This window comes from Neophocaena asiaeorientalis, unplaced genomic scaffold, assembly GCF_003031525.2.
Source record: "Neophocaena asiaeorientalis asiaeorientalis breed wild unplaced genomic scaffold, Neophocaena_asiaeorientalis_V1.1 scaffold155, whole genome shotgun sequence".
NCBI lineage: Eukaryota > Metazoa > Chordata > Mammalia > Artiodactyla > Phocoenidae > Neophocaena > Neophocaena asiaeorientalis.
Window position 1 is genome coordinate 4,011,972 of NW_020173040.1, and position 27,010 is coordinate 4,038,981.

Genomic DNA, 27,010 nt, shown 5'->3' on the forward strand with positions numbered 1-27,010 from the left:
ATTATAAAGGCAGTGAAAAATATGCCCCTAAAACACAGGACTGGGACCAGGCTATTTTACAGGAGAGTTCCACCAAACCTTCACCCAACAGATAAAGCCAACATGATGCAACCAACCTAAGAGAGCACGGAAAGCTACATATCATAACCCTTCTAGATATGCTGAAGGTCGGTGTCAACTGTGAACACAGAATCAAAACCTACCCTGTATCCATACAGAAATTGGGATGCTATTTGACTCTTGAATTTGAGAAGAGTCTTTACAATAGACAGTCTTAATATTCTGTGTTATGATATTTCTTTCACTCATTTATATATTTTCATGTCTAGTGCTTTTTTAAAATTAATTAATTAATTTTATGGCTGTGTTGGGTCTTCATTGAGGTGCACAGGCTTATCATTGCGGTGGCCTCTCTTGTTGCAGAGCACGGGCTCTAGGTGCGCAGGCTTCAGTAGTTGTGGCTTGTGGGCTCTAGAGCACAGGCTCAGTAGTTGTGGCTTAGTTGCTCCACCGCATGTGGGATCTTCCTGGACCAGGGCTCAAACCCATGTCCCCTGCATTGGTAGGAGGATTCTTAACCACTGCACCACCAGCGAAGTCCTAGTGCTTTGTTCTTGAGTTTCCTTGTTAAGGTTATTTCTGGATACTTTTGTCCTATTATGAGGAAACTTTGTCAACGTGTCTGGGTTTTCTAGAAACCAAATTTTTTTGCCGATGATAATTTTCCCCCTTTCTAAAGTATCCTTCTTTTATTTATTTTTTCATGTGGTAAAATTCCCAGAACACTTTTAAAAACCAGTGGGGTTAATGATGCCAACAATAATGGATGTGGCTTGACTTGTTCTTGATTTTGATAAAAATGAATTGGGTGGCTTTTACCTTTTAAAACATGTCTGTGATCTTTTTTTACATAATTTGACTAAATCATCCAAGTAAATTTTGGTGTGTGGTGTAGTGGATTTATTCATGGAAAACAAACTTGTGCAATTTTATGTTAAATACAAAACGAAGCGGGCTCCATATACTTGACCACAATATCATAAAGCCATTGGAAACAAGTCCTACTTACTTCCATTCCCAGAAGTTTGAGAGCTTTAGGCTGCATAATGAAAGGGGAAAAAAAATGAATGGAATCAGATAACTGATGTTATGATACTGGGGGTTGTACATTAGTAATATCTTTAGTAGCAATAATAATAGATTAAAAAGTACTTGGTATCGTTAACAATTAAGGACAAACCCAAGGAAAGGAAACGCTTTAATATGGAACCTCTGCTTCTGTCAGCCCAGGTCAGGTGAGGAGAGAGATGTGCAGACATGGGACCCGCATCCCAGGTAGAACCAGAGAAGTTCACCCACAGAGGAGACACAGAGCTATGGAGCTCTGAGTGCGGGCGAGGCGAGGTCTTCATGGAAGATCTCACACGTGAATTGGGCTTGCAGCACACGTGGGGTTTTGATGGGGGAAGATGCCGCAGACACAGAAGTAGAGTTTGATTCTGGCAGTGGTACATGGTTGCCCACAACAGGGTGGGGACGGCTGGGGAGAGTCTTAGATGCTGTGATCATGAGCTTGACAGTGCTTCGTCAGGTGCTGGGGATCCTCGGGAATTTTTGAGCAGGGAGTGCACTGTTGGGTCCCTCGTTTTGGAGAACTGGGGCGGGTCCAGCGGTAGGATGGATGGGAGAGGGCAGAGACAAGGAAGCCTGGGAATAAGGCTATTGCAAACAAAGGATGGGGCAGGGGCAAGTGCTGGGCTGGGCGGCCCCACGAGCTGAGGGAGGAAGGTGCGTGGTGAAGCCTGGGCATCTGGAGGCATGCTGAGACCTCCCACCGAGAGCCACTGCGGGAGGACGGGCAGGTTTGCTGGGGGATGGGGTGATGAGCTCGGCTTTGAAGCGGCTGAGTTATTAGAAAGGCTAGCAAGGAACCACATGTGATTCTGGGAACCACAGAACACCACGTGTTCGCTGAGTCCTACCCTCTTGGGTCCAAACAGGTTGTTGTAAAGGGTCCGGAAGCCCTTCCTTGTGTAGTTGCAGCGGTAGGCGCCCCCCATGAGGTACTCCAGCACGAGCCCAATGTCTATGAGGCTGATGTGGTAATCGGGTGGAAGGTTGCCCTGTAAGAAAAGAAGCTGTGTCTCAGGCCCTGCGAGAAGGGACCCACAGCGTGGACTTCGGCAACACCTCGGCATCATGGTCATTCCTGCCTACGACGTGAAAGTTAGTGGTACCAACGGGGCATTAAACAATCTTCAGTCTGTTTCCACAGGATTGTGGGAGATAAGGGGGTAAACCATGTTCCAGAAAATGGGTTAGACTTCCCAATGAGAAGAATTAGAAGTACATGAGGCTGGAGGGGAGAGGCCTGGGCTTGTCCGTGAGCTCGGACAGAATGGCCTGTAATGTGCATTTAAACATAAGGGAAAGAAAAGAATATATATATAAAGAATGTATATATGTATAATTGAATCACTTTGCTGTACAGCAGGAATTAACCCAACATTATAAACTATGCTTCCATAAAAAAGAATATTAAAAATGTATATAAATGTATAACTGAATCATGCTGTACAGCAGAAATTAACACATTGTAAATCAACTATGCTTTGATAAAAAAATATTGATTAAGGAAAAAATACGTAAAGGAAAGATGGTGGAGCTGGTGCAAAGAGCAGATTCATTTTGTTGAGAAGGTGCTTTGACAGCTGCTTGCAGGGGAGAATCCAGTTTCGGGGGGCTGGAGTCCAGATTTTCTGCAGAAGGAGGGAATGAACAGCGTGGCAGGCAGGAGGACTCTGTGGAAGACAGTGGGCGGAGAGAATATCCCTGGGGCCGGGAACTTTCTAGGGAAATCTTCACATGGTGCCCTGTGACTTTCTGGGGGACTCCTCAGATTTCAGTAAGAACACAAACACTGCAAACTATCTGATGTGCCCGGGAGTCGGTGAAGGGGCAGAGTCCTGCAGCAGAACGGAAGAGGCTGTGTTGAGATAAAGGTAGCGTGTGGCTGGAGGGGAGGAGGGCAGAGGGGCATCCATGCATCTGTAAGTCGGTCATTGACGCCAGAGGGCAGCTGGCTTATCCAGGAGGCAGAGCTGACTGGTCCATTATGAGGATGTTTTGCTATGCGCTGTTTCCTGCTTGGTTAATTTCCTATGGCTGAAATGATGGTAGAAACCTGGGGTCTGTCCCATGGAGGCTACACCTTCCAAATGTCCTCCCTGTACATGAGGGCTGAATCCTTCACTCAGCCATCGCAAGTCCGTTCAGCCCCTACCGTGATCCTTGACCAAGTCGGGGATTCCATATGAGGGGATAAGGAGGTACAGCCCTGCCTTGGGGAGCTTGCTGTTTTGGGGGAAAAGGGCCAAGCCACCCGCAGTCCCGACGCAGCAGCATGTTCAGGCCCCCACTCTGCTAGGGTGGCCGGGTGGCCAGGTGGGAGGGTGAGAAAGGGCTTCCTGTGGAGGTAGGAGTGGGCAGAACAGGGGCTGTAGGGGCCAACGGGGGAGAGCACTGCAGATGTGAGACGGGCACGGCCCTGGGACAGAACACGTGTGGTGGGTATGTGTTAGGCCCAGTGGGTGCAAGTTTCTTAGCAGGAGCTTGAATTTCATGAGACATGGAGGCTTTTAAGTGGGGGCGGCCTGTGTCTGGGGAGGGTGGGAGGAGGAGGATGGAAGCCACTTAGGAGAGACGTGGTTGGGTCTACACTTGAGTAGCTGTGGCTTTTGAATGTTAGTGCTTCTGAATCTAAGAAATCTGTGTAAGTGGGAAACAAGGGCACTCACTGGTCTCTCTGGGTTTCCAGATCCACTGATTCTGCTCTGATCCAATGAGTGTGCATAGTAAAAGCCAAGTTCTCACATTAGCAGAATTAGATATTTGTATGAGGTCTGACCAGCCTATCTGGGACTCTGGCTGAAGGCCCTCTTCTCTCCTTTGCGTTACTTCCTTCTGCTCAGAACATGAGTACACGCCCTGCACCCTGCATGCCAGGGACTGCACAGGACAGAACAGGGAGTGGATGGGATCCTACAAGAAGGCAGACTCTAAGGCATTAGCAGCGCTGGGGATGGGGGAAAGCATCTATCACTTACTAAAGAGGAAACAGAAAGAACCAAGAACTGCTGCACAGGACACACAGAATGACATGAGGCCCATCCTGCTGGGACTTCTGGAAAGAGGCACCGTGAAGGGGCGAGGGGCAGATCTGAAACACGTGGAGCGTGGGGGCTCTGGGCAGCAGTGAGGAGCCCACCCCTTGGCTGGCGCTCCTGCCTTGGTGAGGGGGCCAACCCACCGTCAAACAGTCATTCAGCGCGAGCCCATTGTGTGTGGGATGAACATTTCATTTAAAGAAGATGACATTTTTTAAAAGTAAACTCTTTTCATGGAGAGAGGAATTCATGACTTCTTATGCCTCCCATAAGATGACAACACATTTGGAAATTTTAAAAATTGCTTTAAAAAATGTCTCATTAAGACACAGTCAGACCTACTAGAGAATGGACTTGAGGACACGGGGAGGGGGGAGGGTAAGCTGTGACAAAGTGAGGGAGTGGCAGGGACATATATAAACTACCAAATGTAAAATAGATAGCTAGTGGGAAGCAGCCGCATAGCACAGGGAGATCAGCTCGGTGCTTTGTGACCACCTAGAGGGGTGGGATAGGGAGGGTGGGAGGGAGGGAGACGCAAGAGGGAAGAGATATGGGAACATATGTATATGTATAGCTGATTCACTTTGTTATAAAGCAGAAACTAACACACCATTGTAAAGCAATTATACTCCAATAAAGATGTTAAAAAAAAAATGTCTCATTGAAAGACGTCACCAGGTAAAGGACTATGAAAGAGCAGACTGACCTTTTTTACATCCCTCACCAGCAAATGAAGTGTGTTTGGTGGACCCAGTCTCTGAAAGAGAAACATTCAGCCATATTAAATATGTTTTTCTGTTCAACTTTTGGAGTAAAATCCAACTCTACTTTATAGAATTAATGAAGTCCTGTGTCTTTTACAAGACAGGACTAGGACTGGTCATGGGTAAGAAGTATCCCACATGTTCAAAAATATGTTAAACACCTTTTATTGAATTATTTTAAAGAGCATCTTAGGATGTACTATATTTTCTTAACAGTTCATCAAGCTTCAGCAAGCAACCACCCAGGACCACTTGTGCTACTTAAAATTTTAGAATGGGGAAGGAAATGTACATTCTCAAAATTCACATGGTAATAATACAAGCCAAGAGGATTTCATCCAAATGCTTTCATTCTAATATCAGGAGCTCCTTGCTGTACAAACTCAGTTTTCCATTTTTCACCGAAGCCTCATAAAACGTGGGAGTCCCCAGGAACAAATGACTGCTCACCCCGGGATCTTTTCACTCTGCTAATGACTCCGGGGGCTGGACTCTTTCTTTGTATAAACTTGTCTTCGTGCACCACCCCTGAGTTAATGCTACAGACAGGAGTGCTGGCTAGCATGGTGGCGGTGGGTGAAGATGGGACCATCCGCCAAGCCCGCGTGTCAGGTGAGAGCAGTGGTCCTTAAATGATGGACCTCCCGCTGAAGCCGTGTTCTGATGAGGACGCTCCTCCAAGTGCATTCTTGCATCCCCAGGGCTAGCTCCCCTCCGCCCTCCCTCCTTCTGGACCACTCACGGTGTTATAAAGCTCTTCCAGCCTCGGGATGGTGAGAAAATGCTGCATGTTGACTCCATTTTCAATCAGGAGCTTCACAAAGTCCACTCGGTCTAAGACCAGCGCGTCCAACATGGCCTGCTCCAGAGCGTTCACCTGTGTGAGCCCAGGAGAGGGGCGTGAGTGCCTCAGGAGGGACAGGGACACTGGGCAGGGGACCCTGGAAGCTCTCGGAAAGCCTCTTCAGGCCCCCAGACCCAGAGCATCCTGAACAAGGCTCTCTTTACCTTTTGTCCTGAGTAAACATGCCCCATTGCCCCCTCCTTCCTTCTCAGTTTGTCCCTAGGTGTCCTATCAAAGCATCACATATGGATACATTTAATACAAAGTGAAAAATGTTCAAAATGACAGCCAAACTGGTGCTGCTCTCTAGTTATCAGGTTTTTTAAAAAAATTAAAATAGAGTTGATTAGCTTTTCTTGTAATGTAAACATGAGAAGGAAATTCAAAATAAAACTGCAATCAGTGTTTGAGTCTCCAAGCTCGGATCTCCATATACAATGTTTTTCTGAGGTGGTAGACTGTAACATTTTATCTACTATTAGTTATCATTTGTGTCTCTACCCTTCAACAATGGTGGAACCTGCAGCGCTCAATGTAACGTGAGGTTTTGCTGGAGAGAATGTTTCCTTGACTGAGAACTACCCGCTGTGGGCATGCCGCGGGTCACCAGGGTGAGTGACTGCGATGGTGCCATTCACAGGACACCGCAGAGGCCCAGCGCCCTGTCTTGCTGTGTCCTGACAGCAGCAAGGCCAGAACCACAGGTGGTGCGTGTCTCAGCCTCCCAGCCCAGCCAACTGCAGTTACCCATGCATCCCTATCACAGGCTCCATCTTTTGTCCTCGAGCTGCATTTGTTCACTATTGATTTGTTTCCCGTGTTTCCAGCAACAAACATCCAAATGTCTACAGGCGGAGAAAGGCACTGGTGGGCAAGGTGGCCGGGGCCTCCCCTGTGAGTGACTTCATTCTCCCCCAAAGCAGGACTGTTTGGCATTTGTGACATCCTGCCAGCCACTTGAAATACTGACACTGTCCCATCAATGCTTCATCACTGCCTCCTGGGCTCGGGGCCCCGGGTGGGCTGTGGCAGAGGCAGCAAGAACTGCCCCCTTCCCTGGAGGAGGGTGACTGGCTCCAAGGTCCCCAGGAGCCTGGGAAGCGGGAGCAGACACGTCCCACGTACCCAGTTCAGCAGCTCGAGCTTTCGGGGGTCAGTTTCTTCCTCCACCTCCTCTTTCACCTTCCCTTTCTTCTTGCCTTTTCCTTTTCCTCTGCCCCCCTTGGTGGTCGCTGTGGGTGGCTTCTTCTCCTTCTCCATGACCTTGCTATCCGTTGGGGGGGCCAGGCTTCCCAGGGGCTGCAGTCCACAGCAGGCAGAGTTGGGAAAGGGATTAAAGCCGACCCATGTCCCAGGACAAGTGCACAGACCGCCCCTCCCCTCTGCATGCACACGCTCACACACACATGCACACACATAAGTACACATGCACCCACATACTGGTGCACACACAGATACACATGCACACACACTTGTGCAAACGTGAGCACCCATGCACAGACACGCACGCAGGCACACATACTTGTGACCACACACACGCACACACACTCAGCTGTTGCAGGCCTGGCTGCCTGATGGAGAGGCTCCTGATTTCGTGACCGTCTGTTACTTATATGCTTGACGAAGTGCACTCATGTACTTAAAGTGGCTGAAGTTTTGACTGAGCGTGTTTTTGCCCAAAGGAAAGGGTGCTGAGAGGTAAGTTTAAAGGCGCCAAAGAGAAGTGTCTGTGACAGCTGATGAAGACCAGAGAAGACAATTGTGAAGGGGTCAGGGCTTCCCTGGTGGTGCAGTGGTTAAGAACCCACCTGCCAATGCAGGGGACACAGGTTTGAGCCCTGGTCCGGGAAGATCCCACATGCCACGGAGCGACTAAGCCTGTGAGACACAACTACTGAGCCTGGGTGCCACAACTACTGAAGCCCGTGCGCCTAGAGCCCGTGCTCCGCATCAAAGAGAAGCCACTGCAATGAGAAGCCCGCACCACACAACGAAGAGTAGCCCCCGCTCGCCACGACGAGAGAAAGCCCATGTGCAGCAGTGAAGACCCAACGCAGCCAAAAATAAATAAATTAATTTAAAAAAAAAAAAGAATTCTAGAAAGACTACAGAGTCATAGGCACATAGTTGATGGAGAACTTCAACTATTAAAGGAAGACCTGAGAGACCGTATACTTGATTGTGGGGGAGACAAAGAAGGACTTTTGGTTCCGGGTTGTGGTCTTGATCTCATGTTTCCTGCTTTCCCTCTCTTCCCATGGAAATGACAGCAGGAAACAGAGGACTATGGAAAAGAAAAATTCATTTCAGGGAGAAGAGGCAAACCAGAGCCATTAAGATGTTTCTGGAAATGCTGTTGGGTAGTTAAAGCTGTGGTGAGGCAGCTGAAGCCCAGGATGAGTAATGTGGGGGTAATAGTGGAGGTGGGACCAGATTTCCAAAGAGGGAGAGTTAATGGTGGGTAGAAAGCATGGTGATTAGTAAAGGACTGTCTACAGAGCAGGAGACCACCCATCCTCTCTCGTATGTCACGCCCCCTCCCCAGTGGGTGGATGCAGAGCAACTCTACTCCTGGGCTTCACCCCAGGCAGAACCTGGAAGAATGTCCTGGGCGGGTCCTTGCACTGTTGGTGGGAATGTAAATTGATACAGCCAATTTGGAGAACAGTATGGAGGGTCCTTAAAAAACTACAAATAGAACTACCATATGACCCAGCAATCCCTATACTGGGCCTATACCCTGAGAAAACCGTAATTCAAAAAGAGTCATGTACCCCAATGTTCACTGCAGCTCTATTTACAATAGCCAGGACATGGAAGCAACCTAAGTGTCCATCGACAGATGAATGGATAAAGAAGACGTGGCACATATATACAATGGAATATTACTCAGCCATAAAAAGAAACAAAATTGAGTTATTTGTAGTGAAGTGGATGGACCTAGAGTCTGTCATACAGAGAGTGAAGTAAGTCAGAAAGAGAAAAACAAATACCATATGCTAACCATATATATGGAATCTATAAAAAAAGAAAAAAAGATTATGAAGAACCTAGGGGCAGGACAGGAATAAAGATGCAGATGTAGAGAATGGACTTGAGGACATGGGGAGGGGGAAGGGTAAGCTGGGACAAAGTGAGAGTGGCATGGACATATATACACTACCAAATGTAAAATAGATAGCTAGTGGGAAGCAGCTGCATAGTACAGGGAGATCAGCTCGGTGCTTTGTGACCACTTAGAGGGGTGGGATAGGGAGGGTGGGAGGGAGACACAAGAGGGAGGCGATATGGGGATATATGTATACGTATAGCTGATTTACTTTGTTATAAAGCAGAAGGTAACACACCATTGTAAAACAATTATACTCTAATAAAGATGTTAAAAAAAAAAAAGGCAGGGTCTGCATAGGGAGGTCCAGCGCCACACCAGCCTGCTCCAATCTGCAGAGGGCAAAGAAAAGCTGTTCAGTAGACAACCCCCTCCTAAATGGGGAACTCTTGGTCAGTCCATCTAGTGAGGAGAAAAACCTATTTGTAAAATAGGCTCCTTATACTAATTATTCAGTCCCATTCCTCACTCTGAAATGGGGATAGGCAAGCAAGGATCTGCAACAGAAAAGGACAAAATGAACAATGGGAACAGCTGACCAGGGAGAAAATAGAGATAATTCAGGGAACAGGAGAGGACTTAAAAAAAATACAATTTGTATCCTCAGATATTGCATTCATGAGATGAAAACAGGCTGACATGAAAATGGAACCATCAGAAAACAAGAAAGCTTTCTCAGACATCAAAAATAGGATTGCCTGGGCTTCCCTGGTGGCGCAGTGGTTGAGAGTCCACCTGCCGATGCAGGGGACACGGGTTCGTGCTCTGGTCTGGGAAGATCCCACATGCCGCGGAGCGGCTGGGCCCGTGAGCCATGGCTGCTGAGCCTGCGTGTCCGGAGCCTGTGCTCCGCAAGGGGAGAGGCCACAACAGTGAGAGGCCTGCATACCGCAAAAAAAAAAAAAAAAAAAAATAGGATTGCCTACATTTAAAAAAATAGCACAAAAAATGCTAAGGAAAATGTTGCGATTTCCAAAAACCTACAGCAAAATGATAGAGAGACAGAAATGATAAAATGGAGGATCAGCCCAAGGGGACCAACATTTGCTTAACTTATAGGAATTCCAGAGGAAGAGAAAGAGAGAAAATGAAGGCTGAAATACTCAAAGAAGCGGTAGAAGAAAATTTCACAGAGCTGGGGAAAGACTTGGTCTTTACCATAAAGGGGCCTCTGACAGCCAAGCAGAATGAATGGCACATGAGTGGCCATATGAGTCCTTGAGTTTGCTGTCTCTGTACATTTCATTCTCATTTGTTTGAAATAGAACATATGTCCTTGTGAAATTTCTAAACACTGAAGATAAAGAGCAGACCTCAAACTACATCTGAGAGAAGACAGTGGTTCATCTTAATTGGAGGAGGATCACATGGCAACCATGAGCCTGGTGTGTGGCAGAGTGTTTTCAGACGTGTAAAGACAGAGAATGGTTATCTTCCCACACATGTTCATGAAAAAAATTACTTGAAGATCTACTGCAGCGAAATGAAAAAGAAATCTGAGAGAGAGGAAGACATGGAATGCGGGAAGAAATGAGCCTGTCTGACAACACACTGCAGGGGTGTCTGATGTGGTCAGCTGCACAGCAAACTTTGAGAGCATCCAGAGAAACACGAGGCTTTGAAAGATTCTACAAGAAGAAAGGGAATTGCACTCAGTGGACAGTAATAATTAAAAGAATAGATCGTCTTAATGATGTGAGGCATATGCTATGAAGAAAAAAGAGAATCAATTTGGAAATGCAAGGGAAAGCAAACATCTAGCTATTCAAATAAGTCATGGTCCAAATATGAAGGAAACTCAAAGGTCCCATAATTTTAAACAATGGATGGACTGTAGAAACCTTGATGCTTGTTGTATTTTCCTTTGTGTGGCCCAGGTGATTGACCCAGGGCTACCTTTCTTTCTCTTTGAGTTCAGCCATAATGTTAGGTTCAGCAGTGAACAATCTGTACAGAATCACAGTAAAGTCTTCTGGTTTCTCCATTTTTAGAATCAACATAAAGACCTAGTATGCAGGGTGGGGGTGGGTGAAGTGGATGAAGATGGTGAAAAGATACAAACATCCAGTTATACAATAAATGTCTTGGGATGTAATGTACAGCACGGTGACTACAGCTAATAATACTGTATTGTGTATTTGAAAGGTGCTAAGAGAGTAGATCTTAAAAGTTCTTATTACAAGAGAAAACACTGTAACTGTGTGTGGTGATGGATGTTCACTAGACTTATTGTAATGATCATTTCATAATTTATACAAATATCGAATCTTTACTTTGTACACCTGAAACTAATACATCATACGTCAATTATATCTCAATTAAAAAATATAAACAATGAGGACCTACTGTATAGCACAGGGAACGAGATTCAATATCTTATAATAAGCTTTAATGGATAAGAATCTGAAAATGATTATATACATAATAACTGAATTATACATGTGCTGTACACCTGAAACTAACACATTGTAAATCAACTATACTTCAATTTTTTAAAAAAGAAAAATTATGCATGTCTTAAATGAGAATTATATTAGAAGTTTATTTGAAACTTGTCCCTCCTTTATTGAGGTTAAAAATATATCTGATCATAAATAAATAAATACTATAATGAGATACTACTACATATCACTAGAATAGTTAAAATTAAAAAAAAATCTGTCAATACCAAATATTGGCAAGGACATAGAGAAACTCTCCTTACACTGCTGGTGGGAATGTAAAATGCTACAGCTGCCTTGGAAAACAGACACGCAGTTTCTTAAAAAGGTAAACATACATTTTCCATCTACCTGGCAAATCCATTCCTAGCTATCGACTGAAGAGAAATGGAAACATACGTCCACATAAGACCTGCACATAAATGTACACAGCAACATAATTCATTGTTCTTAGTCAAGAACTGGAAGCAAATACCCAGTTAAAAAAATAAAAATAAAAATCCAGGTAAAAAAATAAAAATAAAAAGGACCACTATGAAAATGTGATGATTAAAGAGTGAGACATAAACAGACCTGAGTGAGGATTACAAAACGACATGTAAACATCAACCATCTCCATCATGTAGAAGATGAGGTTGACCCAAGTAGGAACACTGACGGTGTAGGGAAAGGAAGGTGATGTGTAGAGCCACTAATTTCCTCATTTTACAACGTGGGAGCCTAACGTTGATGAAGCAAGTTGATGGTTCAAAGCTATCATGATAACCAATAAGAGAATTAAACATACAGGCATCAAACACAGGAGGGGCAAAGCAGGCAGGGCAAGCGAGCTACTGCCTTCTCTTTCCAAGTGGAGAATTGAAAGACACATCTACACGTGATTAATCGAGAAAGTGATAAAACATGTTACGTCAACGAACCGAGGCCACCGTCAGGAAAACAGAACACAGGGACAGTTGAGTGCCTTTGGGAGGTGGGGTGTGAGGGTTCTGTTTTTCACGGTACACTCTGCTCTGTTATTTGCTTTTCAAACCATATTTATGCATCCACTGGATAATAGAAAGCAAAAAACACTAAGCAACATGAAAAAGGAGGTTGGAGAATATTTAATGCCAACATAAGAGTGAAAAAATGAAATTATAAAACACATACGGTATTGCTGAATTTTTCTATGGGGGGCAGTCATGAGTGATTGTTTCTTTCATCTTGCCTGTCTGTATTTTCTATGCTTTCTGGAAATTACTTATTGCTTTTGTAACAAAAAGATGGATGAAGGCCGTTGCTTCAGGCCAGGTAGGGCCTGTGTGTGTGGCCCGTTCCCTGGGTCAGGTCCTTTCTGTAATCTTGAAAGCCTGGCCCTCTCTGTGGCTGACTTAGGACCTCGTCCTCAGAAAGCTGCCATTCGAAAAGAAAAAAAGCAAACAAAAGCCGGGATCCCTCTTACTGAGTAGCTGGTCTCTGGGAGCTCATGACAGAGCCCTTTTTTGCAATCCTTTCTGGAATCTCTTAGATTCTCTGCCACAGCAAGCTGCCTCATAACCATTCATGGAGCAATTCACTTTGCTCTCAAGTCCTTTACCAACAGTGTTAAAAACAGGAGATTCAAAAGGAATTAAAATATTTAAGGTGTTGTGCTATTCTTCTTAATTTGCGTAGTTCAGTAAACAACATGCACAAGCCACACCCCCAACCCTGTATCTTATTCCTTTAATACACTCATCTGATTCCTTAAATTCTTCACGCTAATTAAATAAAGGGTGAGTGTGAAAAATGAAATGCCTTTTGCAGGGATATACCAGGCCGGTTTTGAGAAATATGGTTTTTAAAGTCCGACATGAACCCTCTAGATATTCCAAACTCCTTTTGAAGCAGCAGAGCCTGTTTTGCAAACAAAAATTTACCCTGAGTCCCAATCTACAAAACCCATCAAAGAAGCTGCTTTTTTAAAAAAATTAATTTTTAAAAATTGAAGTATAGTTGACTTACAATGTTAATTTCTGCTATACAGTTATAAATACACTCTTTTTCATATTCTTTTCCATTATGGTTTACCCCAGGATATTGAATATAGTTCCCCTTGCTATACAGTAGGACCTTGCTGTCCATCCATTCTATATATAATAGTTTGCATCTGCTAATCCCAACCTCCCAATCCATCCCTCCCCCACACCCCTCCCGCTGGCAACCACAAGTCTGTAAAGAAGCTGCTTTGATTGAAGGAGTGGGAGGCTAAAAGCTGCTCATCACCCCACACACACCACACCACACCCACGTACAACCACACACACACACAGATCCCACGGACATACACCACATGCATGGTAAACCATAGCACAATCACACACCACACATCCACACACACATTGAACAACCTACACATGTGCTACACACAGATACACACACACAATACACCAAACCACACACACACACACCACATCCCAAAGGCTATACACAAAGGTCACACTCACAGAGTGTGGGTTTCACGGAACATAATTTGAAAAATTAATGCTTTCAATGCAATCATTGTATTTCATTTTAATGAGCTATTTTCTTTCTTCTTTTTCTTTAAAAGGGTAAAAACCCATGTTCACCAGCAATGATAAAATATTTAGTGCTCTTTCTTCAAGAGCACTGGTCTGAATCTGAAGTTAGTGCTAGGAGCTCTTCTTGCTGGTTCTTTGAAATGAAACAACATTTCCTAATAATCCTAAAGATTAGACATCGGGTCATCAGAAAGCCCAGATAATTTCCTGAGATCCACGACACAAGGGAGAACATATTAATGCATCCTCTGTACAAAGTCATGACAAATGGTATGAATTGAAAAACACTTAGTTTCACCGGCCAGCGGGGCCCAAAGACAAAGATCTGGCTCCGAGCTATGTCCACGCGGTTCCAAGCCAGCGCCAAGCTCAGCTGGTCCCGAGCTGATGCGTTTGTGCCTGGAAGGCAAGAGATGGGGCACTACTCACTCCATGCCTGGGTCGCCTGGGGGTGACAGGGGCTGGGTGGGGAACACAGGCTTCCCCAGGCCGGCTCAGCATCAGCCTGGAAATAAGCACGGCTGCCTTTTCTCTGGCCCCTGAGGGATCACTCAGGCCCCAAAGCCGAGGAACAGCTCAGCACTACCAAGCAGCCAGCCTGATGGTGACCCCCGCCCCTTTCCTCCAGCCCCCTCCCCTTCCCAGTGGAGCAGAGAGGTGACCCCATGAGCAGCCAGGTGGCAGCTGTCGTTAGGAGTGGGCCGGGGAAACTGGACAGAGCACTGCGAGATGCAGGGATCGCAAATGAAAAATAATTTCACGCTTACCCTCTGTGAGTTCAAACCTGTAATGAGCTAGTTACAGAAGGAAACTGGTTCTTGACTTCAGCCCATCATGGTCCATTGGCCCACCAAGAAAAGTCCCCCTCCCAAGAAACCCATTTCGGGCCCGATCGTTTTACCACGGCTTTATCCTGAGATAATTTCTAGGCAGCCTGGCGGGCTCGGGGTTCCATCCCCAGCAGACACAGTTCCTGGTGGGAGGAGGGGGGAGGGGTTTCCCAGCCACAAGCAGAGCTCCGGGGAGGCCAGCATGAAAGGACAGGAGTGGCTGTTTCCTGAGAGCTCACCTTTCAGCAGGGCGGTTAAAATTGCCATTTCGATGTCTTGCTGACCCTCGGAACCCATTCTAAACACAGTGACCTGCAAACAGATTAATCGTGAAAACACTGAGTAAAGCAAAGTGGAAAACAAGAGGGAGAATTGGGGAGTTGCTTAAAAAGGACCACAAACAAGATGTGGCGTGACAGATGAATGGATAAAGAAGATGTGGCACATGTATACAATGGAATATTACTCAGCCATAAAAAGAAATGAAATTGAGTTATTTGTAGTGAGGTGGATGGACCGACAGTCTGTCATACAGAGTGAAGTAAGTCAGAAAGAGAAGAACAAATACCATATGCTAACACATATATATGGAATCTAAAAAATAATGGTTCTGATGAACCTAGGGGCAGGACAGGAATAAAGACACAGACATAGAGAATGGACTTGAGGACATGGGGAGGGGCAAGGATTAGCTGGGACGAAGTGAGACAGGAGCATTGACATATATACACTACCAAATGTAAAATAGACAGCTAGTGGGCAGCAGCCGCATAGCACAGGGAGATCAGCTCCGTTCTTTGTGATCACCGAGAGGGGTGGGATAGGGAAGGTGGGAGGGAGACGCAAGAGGGAGGGGATATGGGGATATGTGTATACATAGAGCTGATTCACTTTGTTATACAGCAGAAACACAACACTAAAGCAATTATACTCCAATAAAGATGTTAAAATAAATGAATAACTAACTAAATAAAAAGGACCACAGAGTCTGACGCTAATGCAGCAATCCCGAGAGCGACGTGATTTTACACCAGGTGCTTCTGATTCAGAAAGAACAGCATTGCTCGTCCTGATTTTGAATCCTTGCCTGGATCTTATTTTATTCTTTACCCCATCTGGAGCTGAGGGAGCTCATGCAGGATGTACATGTCAATCTCTAAATGGCTATTGAAGATGATAAAGTCATCTCTACTCAGATTTGATATATCTGTAGGAAACGTGTAGATTTAGAATTTCGAAGAGGCTGTCTTTCTGTGCAACGAGTGCCTCTTCCTTATAAGCATAATTAAGGACGCAAAGAGTGGGAGAAAATGAGTGTATTTGGTAGAATTTTGTTAAGTACACCTGAAAGCATGGTATATGTCACTCCTTGATGCTTTGAATCTGATTGATATCATGAGCCTCAGAATTGTGGGATGTGGCCTGAAGTGCCCTGACATTTACAAGATCGGAAGCACCCGTGTCCCTCTTCCGAAGAGAATCTGCCTATGCTTAGCCTGCTTCCCGCACATGGACAGAACCACCAGTTGGGTCAGGATCTGTAAAATGCCTCTTGGAAAAGGGTGAATGGAAATAGGAACTACTCCATCCTGCACACATGGGCAGAATTAGAAAGGAAACATAATTCTCTCTGTGGAGCACTCGGGAAGTCAACTCAAGACACTTACAAGTTCTTTCTTTTTCATGCACTCCATGATCATCGCAAAGAGCTGATGCGATTGTGTCTTGTTGTAATTAAATGTTTTCTGAATGGTAACTAGAAGCTGGTCTCTGAGGGAGTCATTGATTATCCTGTTTGAAGGAAACGGGAAAGAGAAGAAAACAACACAGGTGAAATCTGTATGTGAATAAATCAGACATCTCTATGCCCGTCTGGTACCTTTGATTTGAAACTTTATCATTGGAGGATATCCCAGGATAGCAGACCCAAAAGGACTATAGTCAAAAACTGTGTTCACACTTGTCCTAAATTCCAGGCTTGTTGAAAAACTTAAAAGGGAAAATGCAGTTGGGAGAGAGCATATTCCCTCCTGAGGAAGAATCCGTAAGAAACACCATGCTCCTCAGAGCTCCCTCACTTGCTGACCTTGGGAAGTGGGAGAGGAGGACTAGTAAGTCTTCCTTCTTTTACATTTTTGGAACAGCTAAATGGATCATGATTTCCTCCGGGCCTAACAAGAAGGCATTCAAAACCCCACCCTTTGTAACATATCAGAAATCTTACCCTCCTTCTTCAGAGTACTTGTGTGCAAAAGACAGGATGTCCGAGGCCCGGCCACTGCCGTCGCAGACCACCACGGGGACCGGAGGCTCTTCTCGGAGATACTCCAGGACCATGGAAACCACGTTCGGGCCCCCTTCCACCACGAGGCCCACGACGGGCACACCCTGCCCCAGTCCTGCAACACACACCACACCCACATTCAGACCACGGTCATGGCCCCATCCGAGTGTTACCGACCAGGGTTCTTGGCCTTCCCCAATCAATAGAAATTGACCAGAAGCCAGACAAGAAATTCAGGCAAGGCTTTATTGGGGCCCCTGCTGCAGCAGGGGTGGGGGGAGCGAGAACAAACAACAGGTTCCCTTGCTTGCTTGCTCCCCGAGGGGGGGCAAGCTTGTTCCTTATATGGGGTGAGGGTAGGGGTGTGTCCATGGGTCAGGCCGGAGGGATGGTTTAGGTGTTTTGCCCACCCCTTAGGTGGTGTTGTGTGCAGGGGGCATGCGCAGTAACCTGCTTTTGCTCCCAACCCCCTGTTTTTGCCCCAGGCTCTTCAAAAGTGGCCGTTGGCTTTTTTGGTCTCTTTGTATCTTTTAGGTCCAGAATTTGCCCCAACTGCCCGCATGAAAGCAGTTATTTTCAGTCCCATACAGTTTCTTAGTATTTTGTTGCTCCTGGAGAGGTGTGTCCATGTGCAAGCATTGCAGCACTGCAGCAAAGGGTCCCAGGTCCCAGCCTGTCTCAAGAGCACTCACTCTAAATCCTGAAACATGGTGAAGAGGAAAACCTTTAGGCCTGGAAGTATGCTTATATGAAGTTAGTGTTCACCAGGAGACTTGAAGGAACTCAGGATGTGATGACTGTTTACATTCTTTTATTCAAACCCCATATTATAGCCTTACTGGAAGAAGCAGAGCCTTTAAATTACAAACTTTCCAAAACATGTGGTTCAACTCCATGTATCACTCAACTGGCTTACGGACTACTTCAAGGTGAGATGTGAGAAACACGGGAGGCTCTTCTTGCTAAAAGAATACCTCCCTGCTGCCTTGCCCCAGGTGAAGTTCCCACCCTGGATGGCTGTCCCTTCAAGAATGACACAGCGAAAGGTGTCTGCACCAGCGATAGGAGAACTCCGTTCAATGCCTGGCCTCACACGTATTAGCCTTATGACATGGGGCCAATCACCAGGCCACCCTGAAGAGCAGGGAACCATCCGTAAAAGGTGAATCACCACAGGGCCTCCTCTACCTCCTAAAAGAGCAATAGATATAAAGTATAAGAAACTGTTCAGCTATCAAGGTCCTTGTCAACCTCAAGTGGTGTGTAAATATGCAGTGCCTTAGTAGGTGTTGATTCAGCCTCCAGGGGCTGGAATAGGCAGTGAGTTATCCAGGAGGGCAAATCTGTAGACCATCATTAGCCCACCAGTTAATACCTTGTACCCAGAGTCCTCCCTCTGTCTCTGTGAGATGACAGGACTCTTTGGGAACACGGTAGGACAAGCTGACTTTTGGTGGCAGAACCCGAAGGGAGGGCTCTGGGAAGGAGGAGGTGGCAAAAGCATCCCAAGAACCCAGGATTCCAGGGCAGCGGGAGATAGTGGGAGCGAAGGAGCAGCAGAGGCTGTTGCAGCAAACATAGAAATAAGACTTTTCTGATAGAAAAGGAAAACAAAGAAACAATGAACAGGCTGGGGAAACAGCATAAACAGGCCTGAAAGAGTTAAGTGATCTTGGTTATGTTTTTAGCTGTTACTACTAACCAACACTTGTAGCTAGACTTATCCTTCATAAAACTAATTACTCTCTGACTCCATGTGAATTGCACTCTGCACTTGGCATTTCTTCTCCCCCTACACTCCCTTGTAGCACTCTTCATTTCAGAAAGAAGATCATGGGCCAATAACTTCAGGGACACCAGACCTGGTTACTGAGCTGCCTGACAACCCCTTTGGCTGTAAATTTTCAGAAGAAAAGAAATGCAAGACCTTCATTACTTTGAGCCTTATCACCCACCCCCGACCACAAGCCCTGGGCTATAAAACCTCTCCCTATTCCCCAGGAAGGGGGCACAGTTCTTGAGGCACTAGCCTGCTGGGTTTCCTCTTTGCCTGGCAAAGAATAAAGCTACTCTTTCAATTCTCCTCCAAAACTCTCTTTGCATACCTCATTTCGGGATCGGTGTACAGAGAGCCAATATTTTGGCATCAAGACAAATTTGCCTACTTCACAATTTTACCCCAAACTGGCTAAAACAGATTATATTCTGAGCATGTTTCACCAGGTGTCCGTTAGTTGTGATGGGAGTTATTTGATCAACATTAATAGATGGTGAATAGGAGATGTGTCCTTGGTCTCACAATTCTGAAGGCCTTTGGATAAAATCTGCCAGCACAGTTAGGAGAAGGTCTAAGAACTTCAAGTGGGGAAATTCAGAGTTTCCGGTTTGCTTCCACGATGCATTTCTACAGTCAGGAGCTCTTAAATATTTTGAACACCTCTGCCATCTCCTACCATTTCAGCAGCTATGCGTTGACGGTCTGCTTTGTGCCAGGCAGGCGCCTGGCCAAGGGATGCTGGAGAAACAGACCAAGATGACATGGACCCTGCCCTTGAGATTTCCAACCCCAGCAAGGCTTGACATTTGAGATCTTCGGGACTCCAGTGGCCAAATCACCTTCTTTTCTAGAAACAGAGGAGAACTGGTTCTTCGTGGTTTAGGATGGACCCCTGAAACTCCGTGCCGTGGGAGGTGACAACTGAGCACCCCTTTGCTGTCCCTGCCCCACTCAGAACCCTAGGCAAAGGATGACAAAGGGAAGCCCACAGGTCACACGGCCAGGGGAGGCTGGTCGGTGTGAACGCGCACACAGCCAAGACAGCGAAAACGTGCGAACCATCAGCCAGGGAGCTGATACCCAGAAACCCACCACTTCTCATGGCAGTCTCATGGCAGTCTCACAGACCCTTTAATTATGCTTTAAAATGACCATTTCCCAGACCTAGACTGTCTTTCGCAATCTTACCAGTAATGGTTACAACAAAATACTCTTTAAGATCATTCAGCAATTGCTTGACAGTAAGAATCACTGAGTTATGAACTCAGTGCCCCAAGAGGTGACACCAGTTATTTTAATTCTAACCAGTTGTTATGATCGTTTCATCTGACTGAAGTCCATTCCTTTCTCTCTAGCTTGACCTCAGCATCCTCCTGGACCAGTATGGAGGGGGCGCCCTGTTGGGAGCAGCCAGCTCCTGCAGGCCTCTCCAGAGGCCTCCCCACCTGGCCCATCTCTGGTGAGAGACCCAGAGCTACTGAGATATTTAAGTTAATGAACTCAGAGCATGTAGATGATAGAAGGAATCATACCAAACCTTTGAGTGACAAATGTGTTTCCTGTTCAGACATTTAAAAAGTTTGGGATTAGCAGAGGCAAACCATTATCAATAGGATGGATAAACAACAAGGTCCTACAGTATAGCACAGGGAACTATATTCGATAACCTGGAATAAAACATAATGGAAAGAATGTGAAAAAGAATATATATATGTATAACTCAGTCACTTTGCTGTACAGAAGAAATTAACACAGCATTCATTATAAATCAGCTATACTCCAATAAAATTTAAAAAACTAACTATAATCATTATAAGGAATGAAAACCACTGGCAACGTGGCGGGAGATGCCACCACCGTGAAAACGGTTGTGGGGCTGTTTCTCAGGTCCACCCTCCTCGTGAACTTGAGACAAAGCATCACAGCACAGCTCAGTGATTTGGTAGGTGGCTAAGGGTAAGGGTCTTGCTAAGTCATCTCCTGATGGTCACAGAAGAGTCAAGGTGAAGGCTCTAAATACCCACGGGTGCTCTCTCTTCCAGCCTGGTTTTCAGGGCAGCAGCGGCAGCCCAGTGGCCGTGGCCAGAACTTACTTGTGTTGATCTTCTGCAGAGAGATGTGCTTCTCCAGCTGCCTTCTCAGCATCACCTCGGCACCATACTTGCCCAGGGTGCCATTGTCAGCCAGGATGAAGTGCGTGTGCGAGTTGTTGAGCACAGACAGCTTACTCAGGGGGTTGGACATAGTCTGGTACACCCGTGCCACCTGACGAAATGCACAAGACAAGTCAGAGCTGCAAAACTTGGACAGTAAGACAGGGGAAGCAAGAATATACGGATGTGGAGCGACAGCTTCACCTAACTGTGTGCTTCAACCTACTCTCTCTTCCCTAGCTCTCTATTGAAGGATTTTTTCTGTAAATTTTTATATCAAATTAGAAAAAATTATTTTAGATCATGACAACCCAACAGATCATGATGAACCAGCAAGTACACTCCCGGGCACTTATTGCAGAGAGAGGAAAACTTACCTTAATACAAAATCCTGTACACAAAAGCTTATGGCAGCTTCATTTGCAGTAGCCAAACTGGAAACAACCCAGATAGGCTTCAACAGATAAACGGTACATCCATACGGTGGGACCCCACTCAACAATAAAAAGGAGTAAACTACTGATACATGCAACCATTTGGATGGATCTCCAGAGAATTAAGTGGCAAGTAAAAAGCCAGCCCTCAAAGGTTACATACTGTACGACCCCATTTACGTAACATTCTTGAAATGATACAACTGTAGGATGAAGGGCAGATGAGTGGCTCCCGGGGTTAAGGCAGGAGTGGAAGCAGGAGGGAATTGGGTATGGATATTGAAGGGCAACATGAAACAACAAGGTCTTATGGTATAGCACAGGGAAGTATATTCAGTGTCCTATGATAAACCATAATGGAAAAGAATATGAAAAAAAACAATGTGTGTATATATATATATATACACACACATACATATACAATGTATATGTGTGTATATATATGCAACAGAAATTAACACAACATTGTAAATCAACTATACTTCAATAAAAAAACGAATGAATGAAAAGGGCAACATGAGGGCTCCTAGTAAATGTTCTGCGTCTTGACTAGATTGATATCAATTATCCTGGTTTCAATCTTGTATGATAGTTTTGCAAGTTCTTACTTTTGGGGAAAGGATAAAGGCTATATGGGACCTTGCTTTATTATCTCCTACACCTGCAGGTGAAATCTACAATGATATTAAAACAAAGACTTTGATTTTTGAAAATTGCGCATTTCCGGGGAGAAAATACTTACATCCCTTCCAACCAGATCTTCTTTATTCTCCACGATGCCCCAGGGAGCAATTCCTATAGCACAAACCCGGCCTCTGGACTTGGAGGAGTGGTCTTTCAAGGCATCCCCCACGTGGCTGATGACACCTGTGAGAGGCCATAAGTCATATCTGTAGGCCCCTTACCTCCCATCAAACCACTATTCATGAACTTCAGGGACCCCAGCTCTGAACCACTCCATTTCCTACAGAACAGGGTTAAGACACTGAAAGTCTGAGCTCATAATAGCTAGTCATCCTGCATTAGCTCCTAGAAAAGGGAAAACAAAAACCAAAACCAAAGCAACTGTGCAGGAATTGTCTTTACAAGTTTCCAAGACCTAAGGATGGAAGTACGAGGGGTCTCTTTGGCAGGCCTTGGCTGCGTTCAGCTTAAGTTGAGAGTCAGATGGCCTGCCATGTTCCTCAACCTCTCTGGGCCTTGGTGTCTTCCCTCATGTGATCGGGAAAGGATTGTCAGGGGCCTCAGTGAAAATGAGGCTTGTACAGGGCTCACTTCAAGGAATGACACATAGTAGGTGCCAGAAATGTTGACCATTATCATGATCATACTGAAATAAAAAACGAGCTACCGAATAAAGATTTCATTCTGCCATAAATATTATCAGAATGCAGTATCTTCTGTTTTTTAATCATAATTATCCAAAAGCTCTTTGGGAACCATGATGAGCTCTGGGTTTGTACATTTGCAGCAAGGGATACGGCCTGCACTTACCTGTGCTGATGCCCCCAGTGAAGATCCAGGCCCCAGTGGTCACAGCAGCCTTGATCAGACCTTTCCCAAAGACCTGCTTCAGCTTGGGCTGCATCTCAAAGTTCTGGAGGCCTCCGTGCACGGATATTAAGAGCTTGGGGAGTTCCAGCTGCCAGTCTCTCACCATGAGATGAAGCAGTGAGTCTGGCTTCGTGTCATAGGAGACCCGGATATACTGCAAAAGAGGGTGTGACCCTCAACACTCGTTCTTCGATTTGACTCTTGTGCCACGGGGAACAAGGCTACTGTTCCTGTCCAAGCAACAGCCTCCTGGCTTTCTCTCCCATGGGGTTCTGGAGCCCTCTGTGGGAGTCTGTGGCCAAACGATGGAAGGGAACTCTGGAGGGTTCCCAGATATAGCAAATAAAAAAAATTCAAGTAAACTTGAACTTTATATGAACAATGAAAAATGTTTTAGTATAATTATGGCTCCTGCAATATTTGGGACGCATTTATACTAAAAATTCATCCGTTATTTATCTGAAATTCAAATATATCTGGGGATCTTGTGTTTTACCTAGCAACCTTAATCTTTTTTTTTTTCATTGCCTTAGGATGATTTATTTTATCAAAGTTCCCAGCTAATTTTCATGGTATCAGAACTTCTATAATGACAATAGTTAATACTGAGAGTAAAAGGAATCCTGAAAATTTCCAATAATGAAATATAGTAATATTAGCAAAGATTTATTTTAGTTATTTAATGAGTTCATCAAAAATTATGTGCAGTCACACACATGCATATATGCGCAAATGTCTCCAAATTAACAAATTTGTAGGAAATTTGTAGAAACAAATTTGTAGAAAATAAAACTGGAGTTTAAAGGAAACACATTTTACAATTTGAAAGCAAAGACCATTTATAGTTCTAAACAAAGTTTGAAACACTTCTTCAATGTGTCTAGCATTCTTAGGAACACAGAAATTACTCCTGTTTGATTTTATCTCTGGATACTTTTTGTTCTTTTGAAACTTCTAGGAAATATACCCGCCAGGTTTACAAAAAATTTAGAGCAACTTATGAATTTATGTACTTTTAGGTAAACCTTCTTAACAATTAGTCATTGTTGCGCTATGTAAATCACAGGTAAATCACAGTTCAGAATTTCCTGAAATTATATACACTTTAGATGCAATCAAAAGTCAAACATGAAAAAAAAAAAAGTCAAACATGTTCCAAAATAGAATAAATATTGTTCACCTTATCCAATGGCAACCCTAATCTTGAAGGCATCAATTCCAAAGCTGGAAAGATACATGCACCCCAAAGTTCATTGCAGCACTATTTACAGTAGCCAAGACATGGAAACAACCTGCCTGCTGTGAACAGATGAATGGATAAAGAAGATGTGGTAAACACACACACACACGCATATACATACATGGAATATTACTCAGCCATAAAAAAGAATGAAAAATGCCATTTGCAGCAACATGGATGGACCTAGAGATTGTCATACTGTGTGAAATAAGTCAGACAGAGAAGGACAAATATCATATGACATCACTTATATGTGGAATCTAAAAAAAAATGGTACAAATGAACTTATTTACAGAAATAGAGTCACAGGTGTAGAAAACAAACATAGCTACGGGGGGAAAGGCGAGGGAGGGATAAATTGGAAGATTGGGATTTACATACACACATTACTATATAAAAAATAGATAACTACTGATAATAAGAAGCTACTGTATAGCACAGGGAACTCTACTCAACACTCTGTAATGACTATATGGGAAAAGAATCTAAAAAAGAGTGGATATATGTCTATGTATAACTGATTCACTTTTCTGTACAGCAGAAACTAACACAACACTGTAAATCAACTATATTCCAATAAAACTTTTTTAAAAAAAATTCCATAGCTGGCTCAGCTACATTGTGGCTCCAGAGGTTGGCCAGGACGATGAGGAGGGAGTGGGTGCTGGGAATGGGGATCAATGGACAACCTCGGGGCTGGACCTTCCCCTCAAGGTGAAAAAGAGGTTAATGAGCAGATGCCTTGGCCCCTGTGAACAGCCTCTTTGTGTCCAGGCCAGTAGGCAGGGTGCCCTTCCAGAAGACCTTATGTTGTAGTCTTTGGAACACAACTGAATTTTATTTGAACAATGATGTTGGGCCGGTGAAATAGAATGAAATTGCAAAAAAGGTCTCACTGGGCACGTGAGAGCATTATTCAGAATGAGCTGAAAGGGATCACAGTGCTGATGCCTCCCCTCTTGGCAGGGCTCATCAGAAAGGCAGAGGGCATTCCCTGTTTACATGCAAATGTGAAAGGCCTCCGTCTTCTTGGGCCAGCTCAATGCGAGCCCAGAGAGGCTGTGTGTGGACTTCAGAGGGAAATATTTCCAGAAACTCCTAACCCATGTAAGGGGGGTGGTAAATGTCCACTGTGAGAAAAAACAAAACAAAGCCCCAAACAACCCTAAAGAACAAATAACATAATTCGTCTCTCATCACTGGAGATGGTGTGGTATCTTTGTAGAGTGGGGCTGGACTGTGTTGTATGAATTCACAATCTTGGTACAGATTTAAAGGATTCTGCGTGCTCTTTATCACAGTGCCCAGTTTCCAAATCTCATGGCTAAAAACTTGAGTGTGTGGATATATTTCCTGTCTTTGCATTGAAAACTCTAGGAAGATAGAGTCACACCCCTGAACGAAGACTCAGGTGTCTACAGTCTGGGAGGCTGGGAGGCTGGGCCTCTGATGGAAGCTGAGGCTCAGTGGCATCCCTTCCCAAGGCCCCTCTTACCATGGCTTTATTGGAGTATCCGCCACCCTGGAATTCGAGAATCCCATAGGAATCTGTTGGGTAGCTCTGGGTGTGTTTGCCAACAGACCATTTTTCGGGCTGAGTCTCCACCTGCTTGTTCTCCTCTCCATTTTTGCTGGCTGTTACACTCGGCAGAGGGGGGATATGCTGGTTGGTGAGCTGGCCACAGCAACACCTGAAAACAAAGGCAAAGCTCAGTCTTTCTGTAACATTTTCCTCCTTAAGATGAGTTAACCTGAACAGAAGCAGACTAACACCTTCCTTATCCAGCTTTACTGGAGACAGAAATGCCCCTTACGATGTCCTTTTCCAGATAATCAATGCATATGTATTTCCATACCAGAAAAGTATAAATACCAGACTATTCTAAACACATTGGATGGTTGCCCTTCCCTACTGAACACATTTTTAGTCTTTTTGGTGTCCTGACAACATGACTATGGCCATCAATCACTGAATATTCTGTGACAAAGGACAATCACGCTCCCCCATGCAGAGTTGACCTGCAATGATTTTTCAATATTATTGAATTATTCTGTTGCTAGAGAAATGTAAAACATTTCTCTACATAAGTAACACTGAAAGTGTATTTACTTCAGTTTTAGTCAGAAACTGGCTGAGGTAGAATCCAGGGCCTAAGCATTTTAAAGCCTAGTTATTCAGAACAGGGGGGCTTCCGGGAAGATGGCGGCAGGGTAAGACGCGGAGATCACCTTCCTCCCCACAGATACACCAGAAATACATCTACACGTGGAACAACTCCTACAGAACACCTACTGAACGCTGGCAGAAGACCTCAGAGCTCCCAAAAGGTAAGAAACCCCCCACGTACCTGGGTAGGGCAAAAAACCCCAGAATAAACAGAGACAAAAGGATAGGGACGGGACCTGCACCAGTGGGAGGGAGCCGAGAAGGAGGAAAGCTTTCCACACACTAGGAAGCCCCTTCGCGGGCGGAGACTGCGGGTGGCGAAGGGGGAAAGCTTCGATGCCGCGGAGGAGAGCGCAGCAACAGGGGTGCGGAGGGCAAAGCGGAGAGATTCCCGCACACATAAGCGGTGACGACCAGCACTCACCAACCGGAGAGGCTTGTCCGCTCATCCGCCGGGGCGGGCGGGGCTGGGAGTTGAGGCTCGGGATTCGGTCGGAGCGCCGGGAGAGGACTGGGGTTGGCGGCGTGAACACAGCCTGCAGGGGGCTAGTGCGCCACGGCTAGCCGGGAGGGAGTCCGGGGAAAAGTCTGGACCTGCCGAAGAGGCAAGAGACTTTTTCTTCCCTCTTTTTTTCCTGGTGCGCGAGGAGAGGGGATTAAGAGCGCTGCTTAAAGGAGCTCCAGAGACAGGCGCGAGCCGC

At 45.2% G+C, this 27,010-nt stretch overlaps 1 protein-coding gene across 1 annotated transcript in view; it reads right to left on the minus strand.

The window, feature by feature from the left end:
• Window positions 1-27,010, minus strand: part of TRPM1 (transient receptor potential cation channel subfamily M member 1) — a 76,778-nt gene that overhangs the window by 45,054 nt on the left and 4,714 nt on the right. The window contains exons 3-15 of the mRNA XM_024742733.1: window positions 25,638-25,833; window positions 22,843-23,056; window positions 22,091-22,215; window positions 20,855-21,026; window positions 16,925-17,099; window positions 16,368-16,491; window positions 14,940-15,012; window positions 14,169-14,269; window positions 6,903-7,076; window positions 5,676-5,810; window positions 4,876-4,926; window positions 1,983-2,123; window positions 1,070-1,099 (exon numbers count right to left, since the gene is read on the minus strand). Of these exons, the coding sequence (XP_024598501.1) occupies window positions 1,070-1,099; window positions 1,983-2,123; window positions 4,876-4,926; window positions 5,676-5,810; window positions 6,903-7,076; window positions 14,169-14,269; window positions 14,940-15,012; window positions 16,368-16,491; window positions 16,925-17,099; window positions 20,855-21,026; window positions 22,091-22,215; window positions 22,843-23,056; window positions 25,638-25,833 (1,711 nt within the window). The remainder of the gene's footprint in view (window positions 1-1,069; window positions 1,100-1,982; window positions 2,124-4,875; window positions 4,927-5,675; window positions 5,811-6,902; window positions 7,077-14,168; window positions 14,270-14,939; window positions 15,013-16,367; window positions 16,492-16,924; window positions 17,100-20,854; window positions 21,027-22,090; window positions 22,216-22,842; window positions 23,057-25,637; window positions 25,834-27,010) is intronic.